The sequence below is a fragment of the Silurus meridionalis genome, chromosome 21 (genome assembly GCF_014805685.1).
Source record: "Silurus meridionalis isolate SWU-2019-XX chromosome 21, ASM1480568v1, whole genome shotgun sequence".
NCBI classification, from domain to species: domain Eukaryota; kingdom Metazoa; phylum Chordata; class Actinopteri; order Siluriformes; family Siluridae; genus Silurus; species Silurus meridionalis.
The window spans coordinates 3,152,162-3,170,435 of NC_060904.1; the positions used below are offsets into that span (position 1 = coordinate 3,152,162).

General features: G+C 36.3%; 4 protein-coding genes across 5 annotated transcripts; 1 reads left to right on the plus strand and 3 right to left on the minus strand.

Moving 5' to 3' along the window:
- Window positions 1–971: 971 nt before the first annotated feature.
- On the minus strand, window positions 972–2,016 carry LOC124403858 (cystatin-B-like). The gene is made up of 3 exons (XM_046877677.1): window positions 1,830–2,016; window positions 1,420–1,521; window positions 972–1,332 (listed from the first exon to the last, which is right to left on the minus strand). Exons 1-3 carry the CDS (start codon window positions 1,899–1,901, stop codon window positions 1,204–1,206), a joined length of 303 nt encoding a protein of 100 aa, XP_046733633.1. The 5' UTR covers window positions 1,902–2,016; the 3' UTR covers window positions 972–1,203.
- Window positions 2,017–3,677: 1,661 nt separating this feature from the next.
- LOC124403856 (cystatin-B-like) lies at window positions 3,678–4,784 on the minus strand. Its single transcript, XM_046877675.1, has 3 exons — window positions 4,597–4,784; window positions 4,132–4,233; window positions 3,678–4,044 (listed from the first exon to the last, which is right to left on the minus strand). Exons 1-3 carry the CDS (start codon window positions 4,666–4,668, stop codon window positions 3,916–3,918), a joined length of 303 nt encoding a protein of 100 aa, XP_046733631.1. The 5' UTR covers window positions 4,669–4,784; the 3' UTR covers window positions 3,678–3,915.
- A 1,573-nt stretch (window positions 4,785–6,357) lies between these two features.
- LOC124403855 (cystatin-B-like) lies at window positions 6,358–7,555 on the minus strand. The gene is made up of 3 exons (XM_046877674.1): window positions 7,356–7,555; window positions 6,809–6,910; window positions 6,358–6,721 (listed from the first exon to the last, which is right to left on the minus strand). The coding sequence occupies exons 1-3, from the start codon at window positions 7,425–7,427 to the stop codon at window positions 6,593–6,595; spliced, it is 303 nt and encodes a 100-aa protein (XP_046733630.1). The 5' UTR covers window positions 7,428–7,555; the 3' UTR covers window positions 6,358–6,592.
- A 1,358-nt stretch (window positions 7,556–8,913) lies between these two features.
- On the plus strand, window positions 8,914–17,883 carry si:ch211-161h7.4. 2 transcript variants are annotated; one of them, XR_006928963.1, is made up of 11 exons: window positions 8,914–9,290; window positions 9,551–9,594; window positions 9,691–9,761; window positions 11,271–11,401; window positions 11,906–11,963; window positions 12,064–12,262; window positions 12,349–12,426; window positions 12,509–12,577; window positions 12,678–12,848; window positions 13,269–13,662; window positions 14,253–14,390. XR_006928963.1 is itself a non-coding variant. In XM_046877673.1 (9 exons), the coding sequence occupies exons 1-9, from the start codon at window positions 13,536–13,538 to the stop codon at window positions 17,624–17,626; spliced, it is 2,289 nt and encodes a 762-aa protein (XP_046733629.1). In that variant the 5' UTR covers window positions 13,401–13,535; the 3' UTR covers window positions 17,627–17,883. The 2 variants fall into 2 exon arrangements, 1 of the variants encoding a protein (XP_046733629.1); XM_046877673.1 differs by lacking the exons at window positions 8,914–9,290; window positions 9,551–9,594; window positions 9,691–9,761; ... (4 more) ...; window positions 12,509–12,577; window positions 12,678–12,848 and adding exons at window positions 14,815–15,411; window positions 15,653–16,256; window positions 16,365–16,432; ... (2 more) ...; window positions 17,349–17,439; window positions 17,541–17,883 and having other exon boundaries at window positions 13,401–13,662; window positions 14,253–14,645.
- The last annotated feature ends 391 nt before the right edge of the window (window positions 17,884–18,274 follow it).

Genomic DNA, 18,274 nt, shown 5'->3' on the forward strand with positions numbered 1-18,274 from the left:
GCTGTAACAGTTTCACTCTGACCAACCAATCAGAGGACGAAAAAATGCTGATGCTATTCTGGGCCAGCTAGCTGCCCTGCAACGCGAATAGGAAATCTGATTGGTTAAAGAAACAGTCCCGCTGGTAATATTCTCTGTGGTAAAAAGGCCAGCAGTACTGACTCTGAAGGCCCTGGGCAGATTAGATTGACATGGCAGCACATAGAGGCTGAAATCTGATTGGGCAAAAAATCGAACATCCACATACACATACTGGAAGCAGTGCAGCCAAGAGAAACGCTACGAAATGAAGAGAATAAACTGTTGGGAATAAATTAATACAATTTAATGGAACAAATATTAGAATTTAGGTTGTAAATGTAGGTCAGTGGTTCTGATGGTGTTTAGGCCAACAGAGAAGGCTTTGCTGCCCCTGACCACCCGCCACTGCTGATTATAAATAATGTAGTAATCAGAGTATGAATAATGTGATAAATTCAGTAGTATTCAAAACTCTTTCAGTTTCACATGTATTTATGAAAATCCAGTACATTTTGGGAATAAATACTGACATTCTTCTTGTTTTTTAATTTGTTTAATATAATTTTTGTATATATATATATATATATATATATATATATATAATTTGGCAGACAGTTATCCAGAGCAACTTACATTTATTTATATAAGTGGGCATCTGAGGGGTAGCTTGGCAGCTTGGGGATTCTGGGATTTGAAATACAATTTACCAATCAGAAGTCCAATGACTTAATCTAGAAAAGTGTAAGGTGGTAAACAAATAGCACACTGTAAAATGGATTATTTTGTTACCACAAAGTTTTATGTTGAAAGAAATATGTTAAATTAATATATTAATTCCAGAGGCCCGGTATCAATGTTTATTTTTTACAATACCTTGACATTTAATATGAACTATTGCATTTAAAATGAACATACAAACATATAATAAACACATCAGACACCAAATACTCTTGTATTTATGGTCTTTTTAATGAGGAATGTGTATGAAAAAAAAAGTTTGAAAATATTTACTTTTCATTTTATTTTATTAAAAGAAACAGATGATTTTTGTCAGTTCAGGAATTGAGTCAGAATAAATGTGTAAGTGGGTGAGATCCATACATATTAGAAATTCAAAGTAATTGCTTGTTTGAGTGTTAGTGATTTTTCTATGGTTTCTTTTTTCCTCAATGGAGCGTCTGTTCAGAAGTATCCGATGGCATCCTGATGGGATTTCTGTGTCTGTATTCCAGTAAGTTCCAGTTTTTCTCCAGCGGGAGGTAACATCTTATAGACACGCAGGTGAACACATTCCACATCACTCACCTGGACCTAGAAAACATACATGAAATATTTATATGTATATCAGAGGCTACTGAAAATATTACCTGAGCACATGTAAGTGTGTTTGTGTCCTACTTTGATGAAGTAGTTCGTCCCAGCTACCACCTGTGTTGTGTAGGATTTAGCAGTGAAGACATTAAATGTTCTTCCTGCTTTTTCCTCCACACGGGGCTTCACCTGCAATCCAAAGAATAGTCTTATGTAATCAGGAAATCCATTAACTCTTACTCATCTATAACAACTCACTTTTGTCAATCCGCCCTGATTATGTAATCACTACATGTTTATTTTTATTTTTATTACACACACCTGGACCGAAGGTGTACGATTTTTCTTGTAAAATCAGAATCGGCACATGAAAAATACATTTATTTAACGTTTGGTATGAATCTTCATTTTTTCTAGAAAGTTGTATGCAAAACAATAAACCTCCAGCAAAGTTCCAAAACACACCAACCACCTTCCACCATCCACCAAACACCAACCTCATCACAGATCTTCTGCACCTCCTCATTGGCAGCCTTCACCGCACTAGGTCCTCCACAAATCACATCCATTTTCTATGTCTGAAGGCAAAAGTGAACTATATTACTTTAAGGTTCCTAAAGCTTTCCACGAGGTAATCAGACACGCTGTAGATCACAAACCAACACTCCCAAAATCATCTGACAGGAAATGCGTACCAAACCAAACCAGCTCCAAACCTGCACACGTCCGGCTTTAGTTACCTAAAGCAAGCAACCACAAAGCAACAAATCAACAGTGAGGCTCTGCCTCCAATTCGCATTACTAGAAAAAATTACAGCATCTACCCTAACCCTGAGATGGTCCAGAACATATAATATATATAAATGTTTGAATATTACCTAAAGTCTTATTGCCAGGATGAAAACCTAATACAATAATTTGATATATCCAGAAACATCTTAGAAATGTTGAGATATCACATGTGGTTAATATATAATCCAGTAACGATAACTCCAAACCTCTACACTACAACCACAACTGTTCACCTCTGTACATCTGGAGCAGTTCAGAATCAATGTTTGTCCACTAACATGACAAAAACATTACAATTTAAATAAAATACAACCTACTCACCAGAGATGCATATTTATAATCTGCACCACTCCTCAGAGGCTGTAATCCAGTGGTACCGCTCGTATTCACTGGTCTGGAAGTGTTGAACAAACCCTTTCCTGGGCTGAGACATGCTAGCTAGCTTCGGGTTGGCTGACCTCCTCACAATGTCTAGCTTTTCTTCAAAATGAATTTTTAAGTATGTCCAAGACCAAATCAATTTCTTTTCCTCTGTAAGTGTAAAAAAGTCTAACTCAGATGTATTATTGTGTGCAGAGCTACACACGTGTTTTGCTAGTCGAACTTGGCTGTAACAGTTTGACTCTGACCAACCAATCAGAGGACGAAAAAATGCTGATGCTATTCTGGGCCAGCTAGCTGCCCTGTGACGCAAATATGAAATCTGATTGGTTAAAGAAACAGACCTGTTGGTAATATTCTCTGTGGTAAAAAGGCCAGCAGTACTGACTCTGAAGGCCCTGGGCAGATTAGATTGACATGGCAGCACATAGAGGCTAAAATCTGATTGGACAAAAAATCTAACATCCACATACACGTACTGGAAGCAGTGCAGCCAAGAGAAACTCTACGAAATGAAGAGAATAAACTGTTGGGAATAAATTAATACAATTTCATGGAACAAATATTAGAATTTAGGTTGTAAATGTAGGTCAGTGGTTCTGATGGTGTTTAGGCCAACAGAGAAGGCTTTGCTGGCCCTGACCGCCCGCCACTGCTGATTATAAATAATGTAGTAATCAGAGTATGAATAATGTGATAAATTCAGTAGTATTCAAAAACTCTTTCGGTTTCACATGTATTTATGAAAATCCAGTACATTTTGGGAATAAATACTGACATTCTTCTTGTTTTTTAATTTGTTTTATATCATTTTTGTACATAAATATAATTTGGCAGACAGTTATCCAGAGCAACTTTCATTTATTTATATAAGTGGGCATCTGAGGGGTAGCTTGGCAGCTTGGGGATCCTGGGATTTGAAATACAATTTACCAATCAGAAGTCCAATGACTTAATCTAGAAAAGTGTAAGGTGGTAAACAAATAGCACACTGTAAAATGGATTATTTTGTTACCACAAAGTTTTATGTTGAAAGAAATATGTTTAAATTAATATATTAATACCAGAGGCCAGGTATCAATGTTTATTTTTTACAATACCTTGACATTTAATCTGAACTATTGCATTTGAAATGAACATACAAACATATAATAAACAGATCAGACACCAAATACTCTTGTATTTATGGTCTTTTTAATGAGGAATGTGTATGAAAAAAATAGTTTGAAAATATTTACTTTTCAGTTTATTTTAATAAAAGAAACAGATGATTTTTGTCAGTTCAGGAATTGAGTCAGAATAAATGTGTAAGTGGGTGAGATCCAATACATATTAGAAATTTTAAGTAATTGCTTGTTTGAGTGTTAGTGATTTTTCTATGGTTTCTTTTTTCCTCAATAGAGCGTCTGTTCAGAAGTATCCGATGGCATCCTGATGGGATTTCTTTGTCTGTATTCCAGTAAGTTCCAGTTTTTCTCCAGCATGAGGTAACATCTTATAGACACGCAGGTGAACACATTCCACATCACTCACCTGGACCTAGAAAACATACATGAAATATTTATATGTATATCAGAGGCTACTGAAAATATTACCTGAGCACATGTAAGTGTGTTTGTGTCCTACTTTGATGAAGTAGTTCGTCCCAGCTACCACCTGTGTTGTGTAGGATTTAGCAGTGAAGACATTAAATGTTCTTCCTGCTTTTTCCTCCACAAGGGGCTTCACCTGCAATCCAAAAAATAGTCTTATGTAATCAGGAAATCCATTAACTCTTACTCATCTATCATGTGCAAGTCATGGCAGCTTCAATTACGTAACCCTAAATGAGCCAATACTCACTAAACAACTCACTTTTGTCAATCCGCCCTGATTATGTAATCACTACATGTTTATTTTTATTTTTATTACACACACCTGGACCGAAGGTGAACGATTTTTCTTGTAAAATCAGAATCGGCACATGAAAAATACATTTATTTTACCTTTAGTATGAATCTTTTTTTTTTATAAAGTTGCATGCAAAACAATAAACCACCAGCAAAGTTCCAAAACACACCAACCACCTTCCACCATCCACCAAACACCAACCTCATCACAGATCTTCTGCACCTCCTCATTGGCAGCCTCCACCGGACTAGGTCCTCCACAAATCACATCCATTTTCTATGTCTGAAGGCAAAAGTGAACTATATTACTTTAAGGTTCCTAAAGCTTTCCACGAGGTAATCAGACACGCTGTAGATCACAAACCACCACTCCCAAAATCATCTGACAGGAAATACATACCAACCCAAACCAGCTCCAAACCTGCACACGTCCGGCTTTAGTTACCTAAATCAAGCAAACACAAAGCAACCAATCAAGAGTGAGGTTCCGCCTCCAAATCCCATTATTAGAAAAAATAACAGCATCTACACTAACCCTGAGATGGCCCAGAACATATAATATAGATATGTTAAAATATTACCTAAAGTCTTATTGCCAGGATGAAAACCTAATACAATAATTTGATATATCCAGAAACATCTTAGAAATGTTGACATATCACATGTGGTTAATATATAATCTAGTAACGATAACTCCAAACCTCTACACTACAACCACAACTGTGCACCTACATCATCTGGAGCAGCTCAGAATCAATATTTGTCTATTAACATGACAAAAACATTAAAATGTAAATAAAATACAACCTACGCACCAGAGATGCAGATTTATAATCTGCACCGCTCCTCAGAGGCTGTAAGCCAGTGGTACCGCTCGTATTCACTGGTCTGGAAGTGTTGAACAAACCCTTTCCCGGGCTGAGACACGCTAGCTAGCTTCAGGGATGGCCGACCTCCTCACAATGTCTAACTTTTCTTCAAATTCAATTTTTAAGTATGTCCGAGACCAAATCAATTTCTCTTCCTCTGTAATTGTAAAAAAATCTAACTTAGACGTACTAATGTGTGCAGAGCTACACACATGTTTTGCCAGTCGAACTTGGCTGTAACAGTTTCAGTCTGACCAACCAATCAGAGGACGAAAAAATGCTGATGCTATTCTGGGTCAGCTAGCTGCCCTGCGACGCGAATAGGAAATCTGATTGGTCAAAGAAACAGACCCGTTGGTAATATTCTCTGTGGTAAAAGGCCAGCAGTACTGACTCTGAAGGCCCTGGGCAGATTAGATTGACATGGCAGCACATAGAGGCTGAAATCTGATTGGACAAAACATCGAACAGCAGTGCAGCCAAGAGAAACGCTACAAAATGAAGAGAATAAACTGTTGGGAATAAATGAATACAGTTTCATGGAACAAATATTAGAATTTAGGTTGTAAATGTAGGTCAGTGGTTCTGATGGTGTTTAGGCCAACAGAGAAGGCTTTGCTGGCCCTGACCGCCCGCCACTGCTGATTATAAATAATGTAGTGATCAGAGTATGAATAATGTGATAAATTCAGTAGTATTCAAAAACTCTTTCAGTTTCTCATGTATTTATGAAAATCCAGTACATTTTGGGAATAAATTCTCACATTCTTCTTGTTTTTTAAAGTGTTTTATATAATTTTTGTATAAAAATATAGAAATATAATTTGCCAGTTATCCACAGCAACTTACATTTATTTATATAAGTGGGCATCTGAGGGGTAGCTTGGCAGCTTGGGGATTTGAACTACAATTTACCAATCAGAAGTCCAATGACTTAATCTAGAAAAGTGTAAGTTGGTAAACAAATAGCACACGGTAAAATGGATGATTGTGTTACCACAAAGTTTTTTGTTGAAAGAAATATGTAATATGTTGAGATATTGCATTCTTTGAAATGAACATACAAACATATAATAAACACATCAGACACCAAATAATCTTAATGTTCTCTTTAATGAGGAATGTGTATGACAAAAAAATAGTTTGAAAATATTTACTTTTCAGTTTATTTTATTAAAAGAAGCAGATTTTTTTTGTCAGTTCAGGAATTGAGTCAGAATAAATGTGTAAGTGGGTGAGATCCAATACATATTAGAAATTCAAAGTAATTGCTTGTTTGAGTGTTAGTGATTTTTCTATGGTTTCTTTTTTCCTCAATAGAGCGGCTGTTCAGAAGTATTCGATGGCATCCTGATGGGATTTCTGTGTCTGTATTCCATGAAGTTCCAGTTTTTCTCCAGCATGAGGTAACATCTTATAGACACGCATGTGAACACATTCCTCATCACCCACCTGGACCTAGAAAACATACATTAAATATTTATATGTATATCAGAGGCTACTGAAAATATTACCTGAGCACATGTAAGTGTGTTTGTGTCCTACTTTGATGAAGTAGTTCGTCCCAGCTACCACCTGTGTTTTGTAGGATTTAGCAGTGAAGACATTAAATGTTCTTCCTGCTTTTTCCTCCACATGTGGCTTCAGCTGCAATCCAAAAAAATAGTCTTGTACAACAATATGATTTATAATTCAATTTGACTGACTGATTGACACATACACACAAAATCATCACTTTAATATTCAGCTGTATTTTTGTTACAAAAAAAATCCTTTTTGAAGGAAAATCCAATCCAGCAAGTTATTTATTCTCACACACATTTAGATCTCTGCGTGATGTGAACCAGATCTGATGTACCACATGAAACTTTTGTCAATCCGCCCTGATTATGTAATCACTACTACATGTTTATTTTCATTTTTATTACACACACCTGGACCGAAGGTGTACGATTTTTCTTGTAAAATCAGAATCAGGACATGGAGAATACATTTTTTTTTCTAGAAAGTTGCATGCAAAAAAATAAACCTCCAGCAAAGTTCCAAAACACACCAACCACCTTCGACCATCCACCATCCACCAAACACCAACCTCATCACAGATCTTCTGCACCGCCTCATCGGCGTCCTTCGCCGCGGTGGTTCCTCCGCACAACAAAGGCATTTTCTATGTCTGAAGGCAAAAGTGAACTATATTACTTTAAGGTTCCTAAAGCTTTCCACGAGATAATCAGACACGCTGTAGATCACAAACCACCACTCCCAAAATCATCTGACAGGAAATACGTACCAAACCTGCACACGTCCGGCTTTATTTACCTAAAGCAAGCAAACACAGAGCAACCAATCAAGAGCGAGGTTCCGCATCACAAAGAGAAAATCCAGCCAATCACAAGGCTGCTTCTAGTCCCGGAAGTAAACAAACGCTATTTCATAAATTTCAAATTAAAGCACATTTTTAACATTTTAACATTTATATATATTGAATATTTTTCTTTCTTTCTTTCTTCCTTTCTTTCTTTCTTTCTTTCTTTCTTTCTTTCTTTCTTTTTTTATTAGAAATTTAGATTTTTTTTTTCTTATTTCTGATATAGGTGGCATATGATTATGAATCATCATTCATGAATTTTACTTATAACATTTATCATTTGATCTACTCACACATCTGTTATTTGGAATAAAAGCTAATTTTTATTTTTCAGAAATTGCCATCAGGGTGTTATACTTGTGAGAATATTTCAATGTAATAATACATTTTCAATTATTGTGATTTTCTTAATCATTATACAATTCCTTACAGGCCTTTGTAACCCATGGGTAATCCATTGTTTTGCCATATTTCAGACTTTACAACAATAAAAATACATAATTCTTTTATTTTGCAGTTAAGTATTGTGACATAATTTTATTCTATACTATGCTTTATCATTTACACTTTTATACATTTTTTATTTAAACAAGTTTAAAATTTAATAGATAATTTTTTTATACATCTTTATTTTGTTTAAACAAGTCAATATATTATATAAAGTGTCTGCATTTTTATAGACACTTGTGTGAAATGTCCTCTTTTATATATTTCCTTAAAGTTCAAATACTATTGTGGTGTAATTAATAATACACAATATCAGGGTTTTGAAAAGATTCATTGTGTTTTCATTTTGGTTAATCACTGGTTTTCAGTGTTATTATAGCAAGAATAGAATTGCATTCCGTCGATGAGCCTTTAGAGGGCGCCAAAACCAAGATATGTGTAAATGTGCTTGTTTTAATAAGGGTTTTAATCCAATATCAGTAGAAACCATTAATGCACCCATTTCTGATTTAAGAGTACAACAAATACAAAAATCTACAGTTCTTAATTAAGATGGAATACACACTGCATTTCCTGGCACAATTAATTTCAGTATATATACTGACCACATTAGTTACTGAAAAAATGCATATATCTTAATTACGTAATTTATTATTTAATTAAATATATTTTCATTATGTTTATTATATTTTCTATCTATCTATCTATCTATCTATCTATCTATCTATCTATCTATCTATCTATCTATCTATCTATCTATCTATCTATCTATCTATCTATCTATCTCACAACTTCCACTCATGTCCGCTAGGTGGCGACAAGATGTTATTCGCGTGCGCCAAACCCACAGCGCAGCGAAGAAGAAGAAAGAAGTGGACGCGGGAAATTGTGTTGACAAATGCTTAGCGCGTTAGCTTCTTTATCGTACATTTAATATTTATTGTATTTCAGGGGAAAATACGACAATATATTAAATAAGACTATAAAACCCATTTACGAATAAGGGGAAATGTAAATTTTTATGGTGTGGTTGAGATTTTTTCAAACGGAGCCAGCTAATGTTTGCTAGCTAGCTAGCTAGCTAGCTAAAAACAATATTGCAGTCAATGAGAAACCCTCGCTAGGCTCGGCTCAGATAGTCCACGGAATAAAGTCGAACCGGCGCTGAGGATTTTCTTCAACCGAAAGATGGAGCGAAAGATGATGAATTTGGTCAGTAGTTGGTGTGAGAAAAATGGCTCTATAGTTAGCTGTTGTGCTAATTTAAAGCGGAGTTGAAATCGTTAGCTTTGCTTTGGGGCGCTGGAGGAAATACTGATGTAAATGAAACAGTTCAGGATCCTGCAGGAGTAATATTTATTATTATTATTATGATGCTAATTTTAACAGCCATTTGTTGATTATTTTATTATGGTGTTAATGAGCAGGTCATGTATGGATAAAGTGTGATTACTTGCACAATACCGTTTTAGGGACGAGCGAAGAAGAAACTCCGGTACTTTCAGTCAGAGGACAGGTCAGTAATCAACCCTCATTGAGTCTCTCTCACACACACACACACACACACACGGTGAAGCTGTTCAATAAAAAAGCCTGTGTGTGTGTGTTCCAGCGCTCCATGTCAGCTGAAGATTAAAGATGTCTTTAGTATGCGGGACCTTGACAACATTTTTGACGACTTGGGTAAGTTGTTTTTGTTTCTTCTGATCAATAAATACTCTATTTTTTATATAAACAATAGAGATATAAACAATAGAGATATAACAAAACAAACCTAGTCAAGGATTATTCCTGACAAAGTTCTGTAAAGAATCTTACAGTGATAACTGTTTAGTTATTTAAGTAATTCTCACAAAAACAATACTCATCACAATTTCTAAATTTTGTTGTTCTCGCAAATACAAGCTTTGTGCATAGATCCAATAGTAAGTGTTATAAATAACATTATGACTTGTGTAATAACACTCACTTTATCGTGGCATCTGCTAGTGGGTGAGATTTATTAGGCAGCAAGTGAACATTTTGTCCTCAAAGTTGACGTGTTAGAAGCAGGAAAAATGGGCGAGCGTAAGGATTTGAGTGAGTTTGATGAGGGCCAGATTGTGATGTCTACACGACTGGGTCAGAGAATCTCCAAATCTGCAGGTCTTGTGGGATGTTCCCAGTCTGCAGTGCTCAATATATATTAAAAGTAGTCCAATGAAAGAACAGTGGTAAACCGGTGACAGGGCCGTGGACGGCCGAGACTTAGTGATGCACGTGGGGAGAAAAGGCTGGTCCATGGGGTCCAATCCAACAGACGAGCTTCTGTAGCTCAAACTGCTGAAGAGAGTAATGCTTGACGAATCAGGACTGTTTTTTCAGCAAAAGGGGGACCAACATAATAGGCAGCTGGTCATAAAGTTATGCTTTGTGTGTGTGTGTGTGTGTGTGTGTGTGTGTGTGTGTGTGTGTGTGTGTGTGTGTGTGTGTAAACAGGACACCAAATTAAACCTTTGCTATGTGTGCATCATGGGGGATTTTGGTGCTTGTTTAGAGACTTGGCACATCAGTAAAACAAATGTTTAGTAAATAAAAAGTATTTTTCAGTGGAGTTTTTATTTATTTATTAATTTTTTTAACTATATACTATATATCTCATTAAAGCAAGCACATTGTGAAAAGAATGTGTGCTGAGATTAAGGTTTTAATTTAATTGTTAAAATTAATTAGCTTTAACGTGTTAACGTTTTATATATATATATATATATATATATATATATATATATATATATATATATATATATATAAAATATAAATATATATAAAAACATACAGCAGTCCCCAAATTATTATTTTATTTTTTGCACCACAGACCAGTTTCATGCAGGACAAACACAAGTAATATGATATGGACGTTATTGTGAACTAATCACAATAACATACTTCTTATTACTGGCATACATATATCATTTAATTATTAAATATAGAATGAAAATGTAACTCAACTCACCATAATGCAGAATCAAAATGGAAATAAACATTAAATGTTTTTATTCTTTCTATGTGGCCTGGTACCAGTTTGCATCACCGGTGGTTTGGGACTCCTTCTGTAATGCATATGCAACAATTGAAAGTCTTTTTATTTCTTTGTTTTTTTCTTTCTAATATCACAAGCATCTGTCATTGACTGAAATCTCTGCCATGTTGTAGATTCAGATCCAGGGACGCCGCTCCTCTCGCCGCTGCCCAAGAGTCCAGAGTTAGACAAACAAAACAAAGGAAGCCAGTCGCCGCCTTTGAAGACAGCCTTACATTTCGGAGGGGAGATCAGTCCTCTCAAGGTATGTTCGATTTTATTTGCTGAATTTCATTAGGTGGAAACATACAAGCCCCATTATTGGAAAAATAACAGCATTCACTCTAACCCTGAGATGGCAAAAAAAAAAAGAATAATATTTATTACAAATATGTTTGAATATTAGCTCTATAGTATATAAGATCTTGTGGCCAGGAAGAACAACTGCTACAATAATTTGATATATCCAGAAATATCTCTTTACATGTTATATGATTTAGTTTTTAAGTTAAGATGTGATCAGAGTTTGAATGATGTGATGCATTCAGTAGCACTCTTTCATGTTCATGGGTATTTACAGGGAAAATCCTGAAAATCAGGGGGAAAATACTCATATCCTTTTTGCGTTCCTGTGTGTGTTCATTTACGAAGACTAACAAACGACAACCGTACGTTGATAACTAAATATGAGAACCGAAAACACAGCATGTAAGCGTGCAGTATGTAATATTTGCCTAATGGTCATTATTTATTTATTTTTTATTCTCAGTCTTCTGACGTTTTGGCAGCAGAAGTTGGCATTCAGACGGACCATTTAAACTTCAAAGGTAACAGAATTGTTTGAAGCCACAGTTTAAAGGGCTGTAACTTGTCTGTTTGTGTCATATGGTTTTTACTTCTGTACTCATTGTATCTGTCCTTTATCAGGGAGCCCATTAGACGAAATTGCTCCTATTAAGACCTCCAGTCCAATTGAGCTGTTAGCAGTGGAAGTTGTTGCAGAGGATGGAGAAAAGTCAGAAACCTCTCCACTGCTCTTCGGCATTGAGGATGAGGAGCCAGTTGTGGGCGACTTGAGTAAACCACAGATAAATCGGAGATCAGAAAGCACAAATTGTTCTCAAGGGTGAGGATACCAGAAATGGCTTTTTGTAAATATTTGGTTAAACACCACTTATTTATTAGTTTGTTTTTGTTTGTTTGTTTTTACAGAGACAGTCAATCCTTGGCATCTCCTCCAGCAAGATTGGAGTTTGGAAAGCCCACAAAACAGAATGATCCTTTAATAAGGTTAGTTAAATGATTCATAATACAGACTCAGGAAATTATAGATCTGTGCATGCAACACTTCATTTTATCATTTTTATTGCAGCTCAACACCGATAAAATCACCAGAAAAGGCATGTAAGAGCTCGGCACCAGAACCCGAGGAGCCCCGAATGTGAGAACTAGATTTTTCAGAAATGTTTAATTATTAAATAATAATGTCAGTTTATGGCAGTTACACAACTTGTCTTCTCATAATCATTTTTTTTTGTTAGGGATGGACACCTCTGTTTATCTCCTGTAGTTTTGATACAAAATTGTCAGCCTGAACCTCTTCCAGAGAAGCAAGCTAACAAACAGGGGCAGGAAGTGGCTGAAGAAGTTGGGGTTAAACAATCATTGTTCCAGAAAAAGCTCAGAAATTCTTTACAGCCAAAAGCCTCAGGGTAAGTTTACAAAGTTGTTGGTTTATATACCGAGAAAGACATTTTGCAGTAGGACTCTCAAATCTGATTTAATAATTTTAAGCTTATCTGAGTAGATATAAAAGTTTACAGTATAATGAACAAATGTAAACATTAATGTAGACTCCACCTACAGTGATTACATGGTGAGCAAATAATTTAAAGAAATCAGTAAACAAGTGTAAAAAAATGTTTAATTCTACCAAACAATGAGCTCATCCACATGTTGCAAATGATATGATTACATAATAGGATGTTTACAACAGATGTAAAATAAGACCTTGTTGGTTTCTTAGTAATATCTACCATAGAAAAACAGTTTATATCAGAGTACATCACTCAGAAATACTTTTTTTGCCAGTGATATTTGAATACTTTTGCTGTTTTCTTTTTAATATTTAGTTACAGGAAACAAGAAACTTTGAAGCAACCAGCTCGTGCTCCTTCTCCACATGTTCAGGAGGAAGACTTCATGATCTTGGAGGATGACAGCCCCATTCGCTTCATCATTCCCAGGAAAACTGAGATCAAAGAAAAATCCAAACCGGAGAACGGTCCTTTGGAGCCGGATTTAAAAGAAAAAGCTTCTCCAAAGCAGACGAAAGAAGCTGAGAGCCACAAAGATGAACCCAAAAGAAAACAAAGGCAAAGCGTGGAAAGGCTATTGATATGACTGTTAAAGACACGGTGGTTCAGTCAGTTCCAGAAGAGAGGGAGGATGAAGTCAATGAAGACCTGGCAGGTGGAGAACATATCTGTCTTTCTTCAGACACCAATCAAGATGCTGATAAACCTGGTATGTGTGACTGTGTGATAGTCATCATCTACACTGCAAAAATATCCATCCCACACAGTTTTATTGTACAGTATGCAAATTGCCCCAAAACTATACCACTTGGTTAAGTGCCTAAGGAGTGTTCAAGGACACCTGAATTTGATAAGCTTAGATTGGGTTTATGGTGTGTATGAAAATAGTGTGGCTAAAATCTGATCTTTTTTGTGTTCTGAAAAACGGGAACAAATTTCCTTAGAATTCAGGAAACGAGCAGACAACAAAGAGCCACAGTTCTATACAAATGATTAAATTGTATTAGAAATAATTACATAATATTTATGTTGGATCCAGGATTTTTTTTCTGTTTTTTATTAAATAATTTGATACAAATGCTCACAGCAAGTCTTAACACCTGTCCTCCCTCAAAAGGAAAGGCTGATACTATATTATCCAGTTTCAGTGCATCATTCTACTCATTATTTTTGTGTATATTAATTACACAGAATTCATAGCAACCTTTTTGACAGCTCACCTTTTTAGATGCCTGGTGACCACCTACTTAATAGGAAGGGTTTTTGTCATCTTTAGTCTTTATCAATTTTTCTTTATAGTTACAGGTAAACAAAGACCAAAAGGCAAAACCTTCAAGTCTCACCAGTATGGCAGCAAAGATGAAAATGATGAGCATACCAAAATTCCTGCTGAAAAGCCTACAGCTAAAAGGGGAACATCTGATAAATTGACCACCGAAACAAATACAGGAGAAGAAGAACCTATTTTGACTGTGCAGAAGAAACCTGCTGAAATAAAATCTGCCAAACAGGCAGGTGAACCTGAGTCTACAGGTTTAATCTCTGACAATCCAAAGAAACAAGGTGAAGACAGGAGCAAGTTAAAGAATAAGAAACAGGCTAAAGAGCACAAGCAGGTATCCGAGGTGCAAAATCACACTGATATACCACCGGACCCTGCTGAACAATCAGAGGCTCAGAGCAAAAACACAGGTACGGGCAAAGAAAACAATAATATATATGTATTGTATCTTTTCTGTAAATTCACCAATATCTGTCCTTCTTAGTCTAAAGAGATTTATTGTAAATTTTATATAATGGCACGATGTAGACCGATTTAAAACCTTTTTTTTAATATTTAGTGGTTTTTTTGCTGTTCTAGTTACTAAAGCAAATAAAGAGCCTGCATCTAAGCAGCATGCTCCAAGAAAACCAGCGAAGGAGAAGATGACGGGGAAAACTAAAGAAGTCTTGAAGAAAAAGGAACTCTCTGTGCCTGAGGTTAAAGTATCTGAAGATGCTTCTGCAACCTGCAAGAGAAAAAGAAAACCACCTGGGGATTGGTGGCTCACACAGCAGAATGAAAACAACATGCAGGAGCAACATGAGGCCATTTGGTCATTACAAGAACTCAAAAAGAACAGGAAAACCCAGAGGAAATCTCCAGTTTTAACAGACTCAACTGGGCAAGAGTCATCTTCTGCTTCTCAAGTAATACAGAACGAGACGATTACTGTTAAAAAAATGCCCAAAAAGGGAAAGAAGTCACAGGCTGATAAATTTCAGTCTAATCCTGCTGATTCACGGAAAAAAACAAAATCAGCGGGTGGTCGTCGGAAACCAAAGTCAGAATCTCGAGAGCAGCATGAAATGCTGCCAGTTCCACTGGTTGAAGAAGAGGCAATATATAATGAGGCTTCAGGGCAGCTCAGTCCAGTGATCTGTAGTCGATCTCCTAGACAGCATAGTGTAACTCCAGGTGAACGCACACAATGAAACATCTATAATTTTTTTTACACATATCTCAAATTTAGATAGAATAAATGATGAATGCATGCTACATTATTTTAACATTTAGTTTTGAAGATTTGCTTCAACCTGTCTCCATTTTAACAACAAATTCCCTCATACTGATCGCTTGTGTAGTGTGTGGTTCCATGACTCAGTTCATCTATTTATACATTTCTATTAATGAAAACATATTTAATATTTTCTCACAGGAAATAAAAGGGTGTTTGATAAAATCTACACACGAGAAGGTCAAAGTGGATCGGCTCAGAAATGTCCTCCACGGTTATGTGATGAGCCAGAGAGGGTTCCAGTAAAACGCCAGAGAAAACCACCCAGGAACTGGTGGGAGGTTCCACAGTCTCAGGAACATGCTGAGAGCTCTCGGTCTCCACGAAATTCTCCACAAACATCCAGGCCACAGATGGAGCCTCTACAAAGTGCGTTTCATAGAATGGACAGTTTACAAAAGATGGTGGGGCGTGGCCAGAATAAAAAGAGAATGAACATGATTAACACACCAAAATCAGTCAGAGGATCGTTGGCCACATTTAATGCGATATATGACTCTGGGAAACCGGGCCCCTCTACAGAGAGCGGGCAAGGAGCCTGGCAGAAGGGTCGCAGAAACTTGCTGCACTCTCTGGAAGACCAGTCAGAGCATTCCAGTGAGCACCTTCACAATGACGATCAGCAGCAGGCTAGCGGCCATGCTACTTTTGACGTGTGTGTGAGTGGTGTTGTCCCAGAGTCCAGTGCTGCTTTGAGAAAAACTAATACTCGAGCATCAAATGGATCCAACAGAGCATCGGATTAGTAAGTTGCCTTAAATCTAACAAATGCCAAATACAGTGTTGTTAAATAATTTGTAATGAGGCTTATCTGAAATGTGTTTTTGTGTTTTTTTAAATCCCTCTGATTTAGTGACTTTACTTACAAAAGTGGTCCTTCATCACTAATCGAGCTGGAGCGATATGAAGAGCATGATGTTGGTAAGTGGTGAATAATAAGCCTGAATATTTATTTCACAAATCAGAGGTTATTAAAATAGGGAATATGTTTAAAGAATGAGAAGGAAAATTGTGGAAAAGGTCATGTTAGAAATGTCAACTTTTACAAATTTTGTGTTTCTGCTTCCAAAATCTTGACATGGGAACATCCTGTAATATACGTCAAAACAACTGTGTTTGAAAAAAAGCAGATGTGCCAATCAATTCCCCAATCTTACACTAGAATGTTTCAGCTTGAAAACTGTAAAGTTAGCCTGTTTACTTTGTGCTAATGTTTCACCTAGGCATAAAATCTTTTTTTTATTATTTGAATTATGCCCTGATTTTAGATTTGCCATCATCTCGTATAACTCCTGAAACGCGGTACACACCCCGTGTTCTCGCAGACTGTGATCTATGTGGTCCTCCGCTGAAGCCCATTGTTCTAGATAATGAAGACTGGGATAACCTCTGTGTTTGGTTTACTCATATTTGGCCAACCACATCAAAAGGTAAATGTATGCATGTATTTATGATGTACTTTTGTTTGAACTGTTAGTGAATATATTATTTTTGTTACATGTTAATTCTCTTAAAATGGTTATTCTAACACAAGTGTGTTTTGCTCTGCTAGATAGTAAAGGCATTAGTCCAGACGACTTCCATTGGCACTGTCATGCTGGACGAGCTATGGGTCATATGATCGACCTTCAAAACAACACATTCTCAAGTGGCAAGATTTTATTGGGCTCGTATATGAAAAAACCTGCGCAGTTGGATCTTAATGTTATTACTGTAAGTAGTGTGTGTGTGTGTGTGTGTGTGTGTGTGTCTCTGTGAAAGAGCTCATTATTAATATTAACATACACAGAGTATGTTTGAGTATCTGGTAGAAAACAAAGTTTGCATTTTTTTAAAGGTATTTAACGTGGCATCAAGTTGTGTGCGGGTGGAAATCGACGGCACCCAGAAGGTCTACAACTCGGGCCAAACATTTATGACACCTTGTGGTAATAAACAATAAAATAATGCATTAGGTTGTCTTATAAACTTTTTTTGTTTGTTTTTGTTTATATGCTGTTTTCATATTTTTCTCATGTCTCTTCACCAGGGCAATCCTATAGCATTCACAACATGTGCCAAGAGCCTGCAGTTTTGTGGTACCACAGGATGTTAACAAATCGCACAACACGCTGACATGGAGGAAGCATCACTGCAGGAAATCATGTCCTTTGGTACTGGATATGATAAGACTAAGATATTGATATTGTAAAATGATGTAAATATATTGTTTTAAAAATCTTATCGATTTGATAAAGCCTAAAAGGCTTTGTGTTTTGTCATTAGACGGACAGTTTTTGCTTGTCGCATTTAAAAAAAATGTAAATAGCATTGTTGCACCATGATGGATTGAAAAGACGATATGTCTTTCATTGTTAAACTTGTTATTTAAACCATTGTGTCCTGTTTTCAGTGCAAGGCATACACTTTGGAGCGGTGTCCCTTAAAAAGTCAAATAAATAAACTTGTCAGTAGGGGGCATTGTATCATAATGCATGTCACCCACAGTACTTGTTTAAAAAAAAATAATACTAAAGATTTCAGGATATTTGGAGCCGTGCGATGTGGTTGAACGTACAGTGGAGGAATTCTGATTACACACTGAAATCAGTATTTGAAATGTCCTCACAAACTCACGTTGGTCATTCAGCACATGAACATTAGTATTAATCCCTAACATTATGCCTGTGATGAATCTTCATTGATGCATTCTATCAGAACTGATTGGAGCTCCACAGTCTGCTTTCTGTACTTGAGAACTGTCCATGTTCCATGGATCCATTG

Bases quoted from the DNA above. Each gene is read 5' to 3' on its own strand.
- LOC124403858 (XM_046877677.1), bottom strand. From the start codon at position 1,901: ATGGATGTGATTTGTGGAGGACCTAGTGCGGTGAAGGCTGCCAATGAG. The intron at 1,522-1,829 runs GTTGGTGTTTGG...TTTGGATTGCAG, and splicing joins TGCAGAAGATCTGTGATGAG to GTGAAGCCCCGTGTGGAGGA. The intron at 1,333-1,419 runs GTAGGACACAAA...TATGTTTTCTAG, and splicing joins GGACGAACTACTTCATCAAA to GTCCAGGTGAGTGATGTGGA.
- LOC124403856 (XM_046877675.1), bottom strand. From the start codon at position 4,668: ATGGATGTGATTTGTGGAGGACCTAGTCCGGTGGAGGCTGCCAATGAG. The intron at 4,234-4,596 runs GTTGGTGTTTGG...TTTGGATTGCAG, and splicing joins TGCAGAAGATCTGTGATGAG to GTGAAGCCCCTTGTGGAGGA. The intron at 4,045-4,131 runs GTAGGACACAAA...TATGTTTTCTAG, and splicing joins GGACGAACTACTTCATCAAA to GTCCAGGTGAGTGATGTGGA.
- LOC124403855 (XM_046877674.1), bottom strand. From the start codon at position 7,427: ATGCCTTTGTTGTGCGGAGGAACCACCGCGGCGAAGGACGCCGATGAG. The intron at 6,911-7,355 runs GTTGGTGTTTGG...TTTGGATTGCAG, and splicing joins TGCAGAAGATCTGTGATGAG to CTGAAGCCACATGTGGAGGA. The intron at 6,722-6,808 runs GTAGGACACAAA...TATGTTTTCTAG, and splicing joins GGACGAACTACTTCATCAAA to GTCCAGGTGGGTGATGAGGA.
- si:ch211-161h7.4 (XM_046877673.1), top strand. From the start codon at position 13,536: ATGACTGTTAAAGACACGGTGGTTCAGTCAGTTCCAGAAGAGAGGGAG. The intron at 16,433-16,779 runs GTAAGTGGTGAA...CCCTGATTTTAG, and splicing joins ATATGAAGAGCATGATGTTG to ATTTGCCATCATCTCGTATA. The intron at 16,942-17,063 runs GTAAATGTATGC...TTGCTCTGCTAG, and splicing joins TTGGCCAACCACATCAAAAG to ATAGTAAAGGCATTAGTCCA.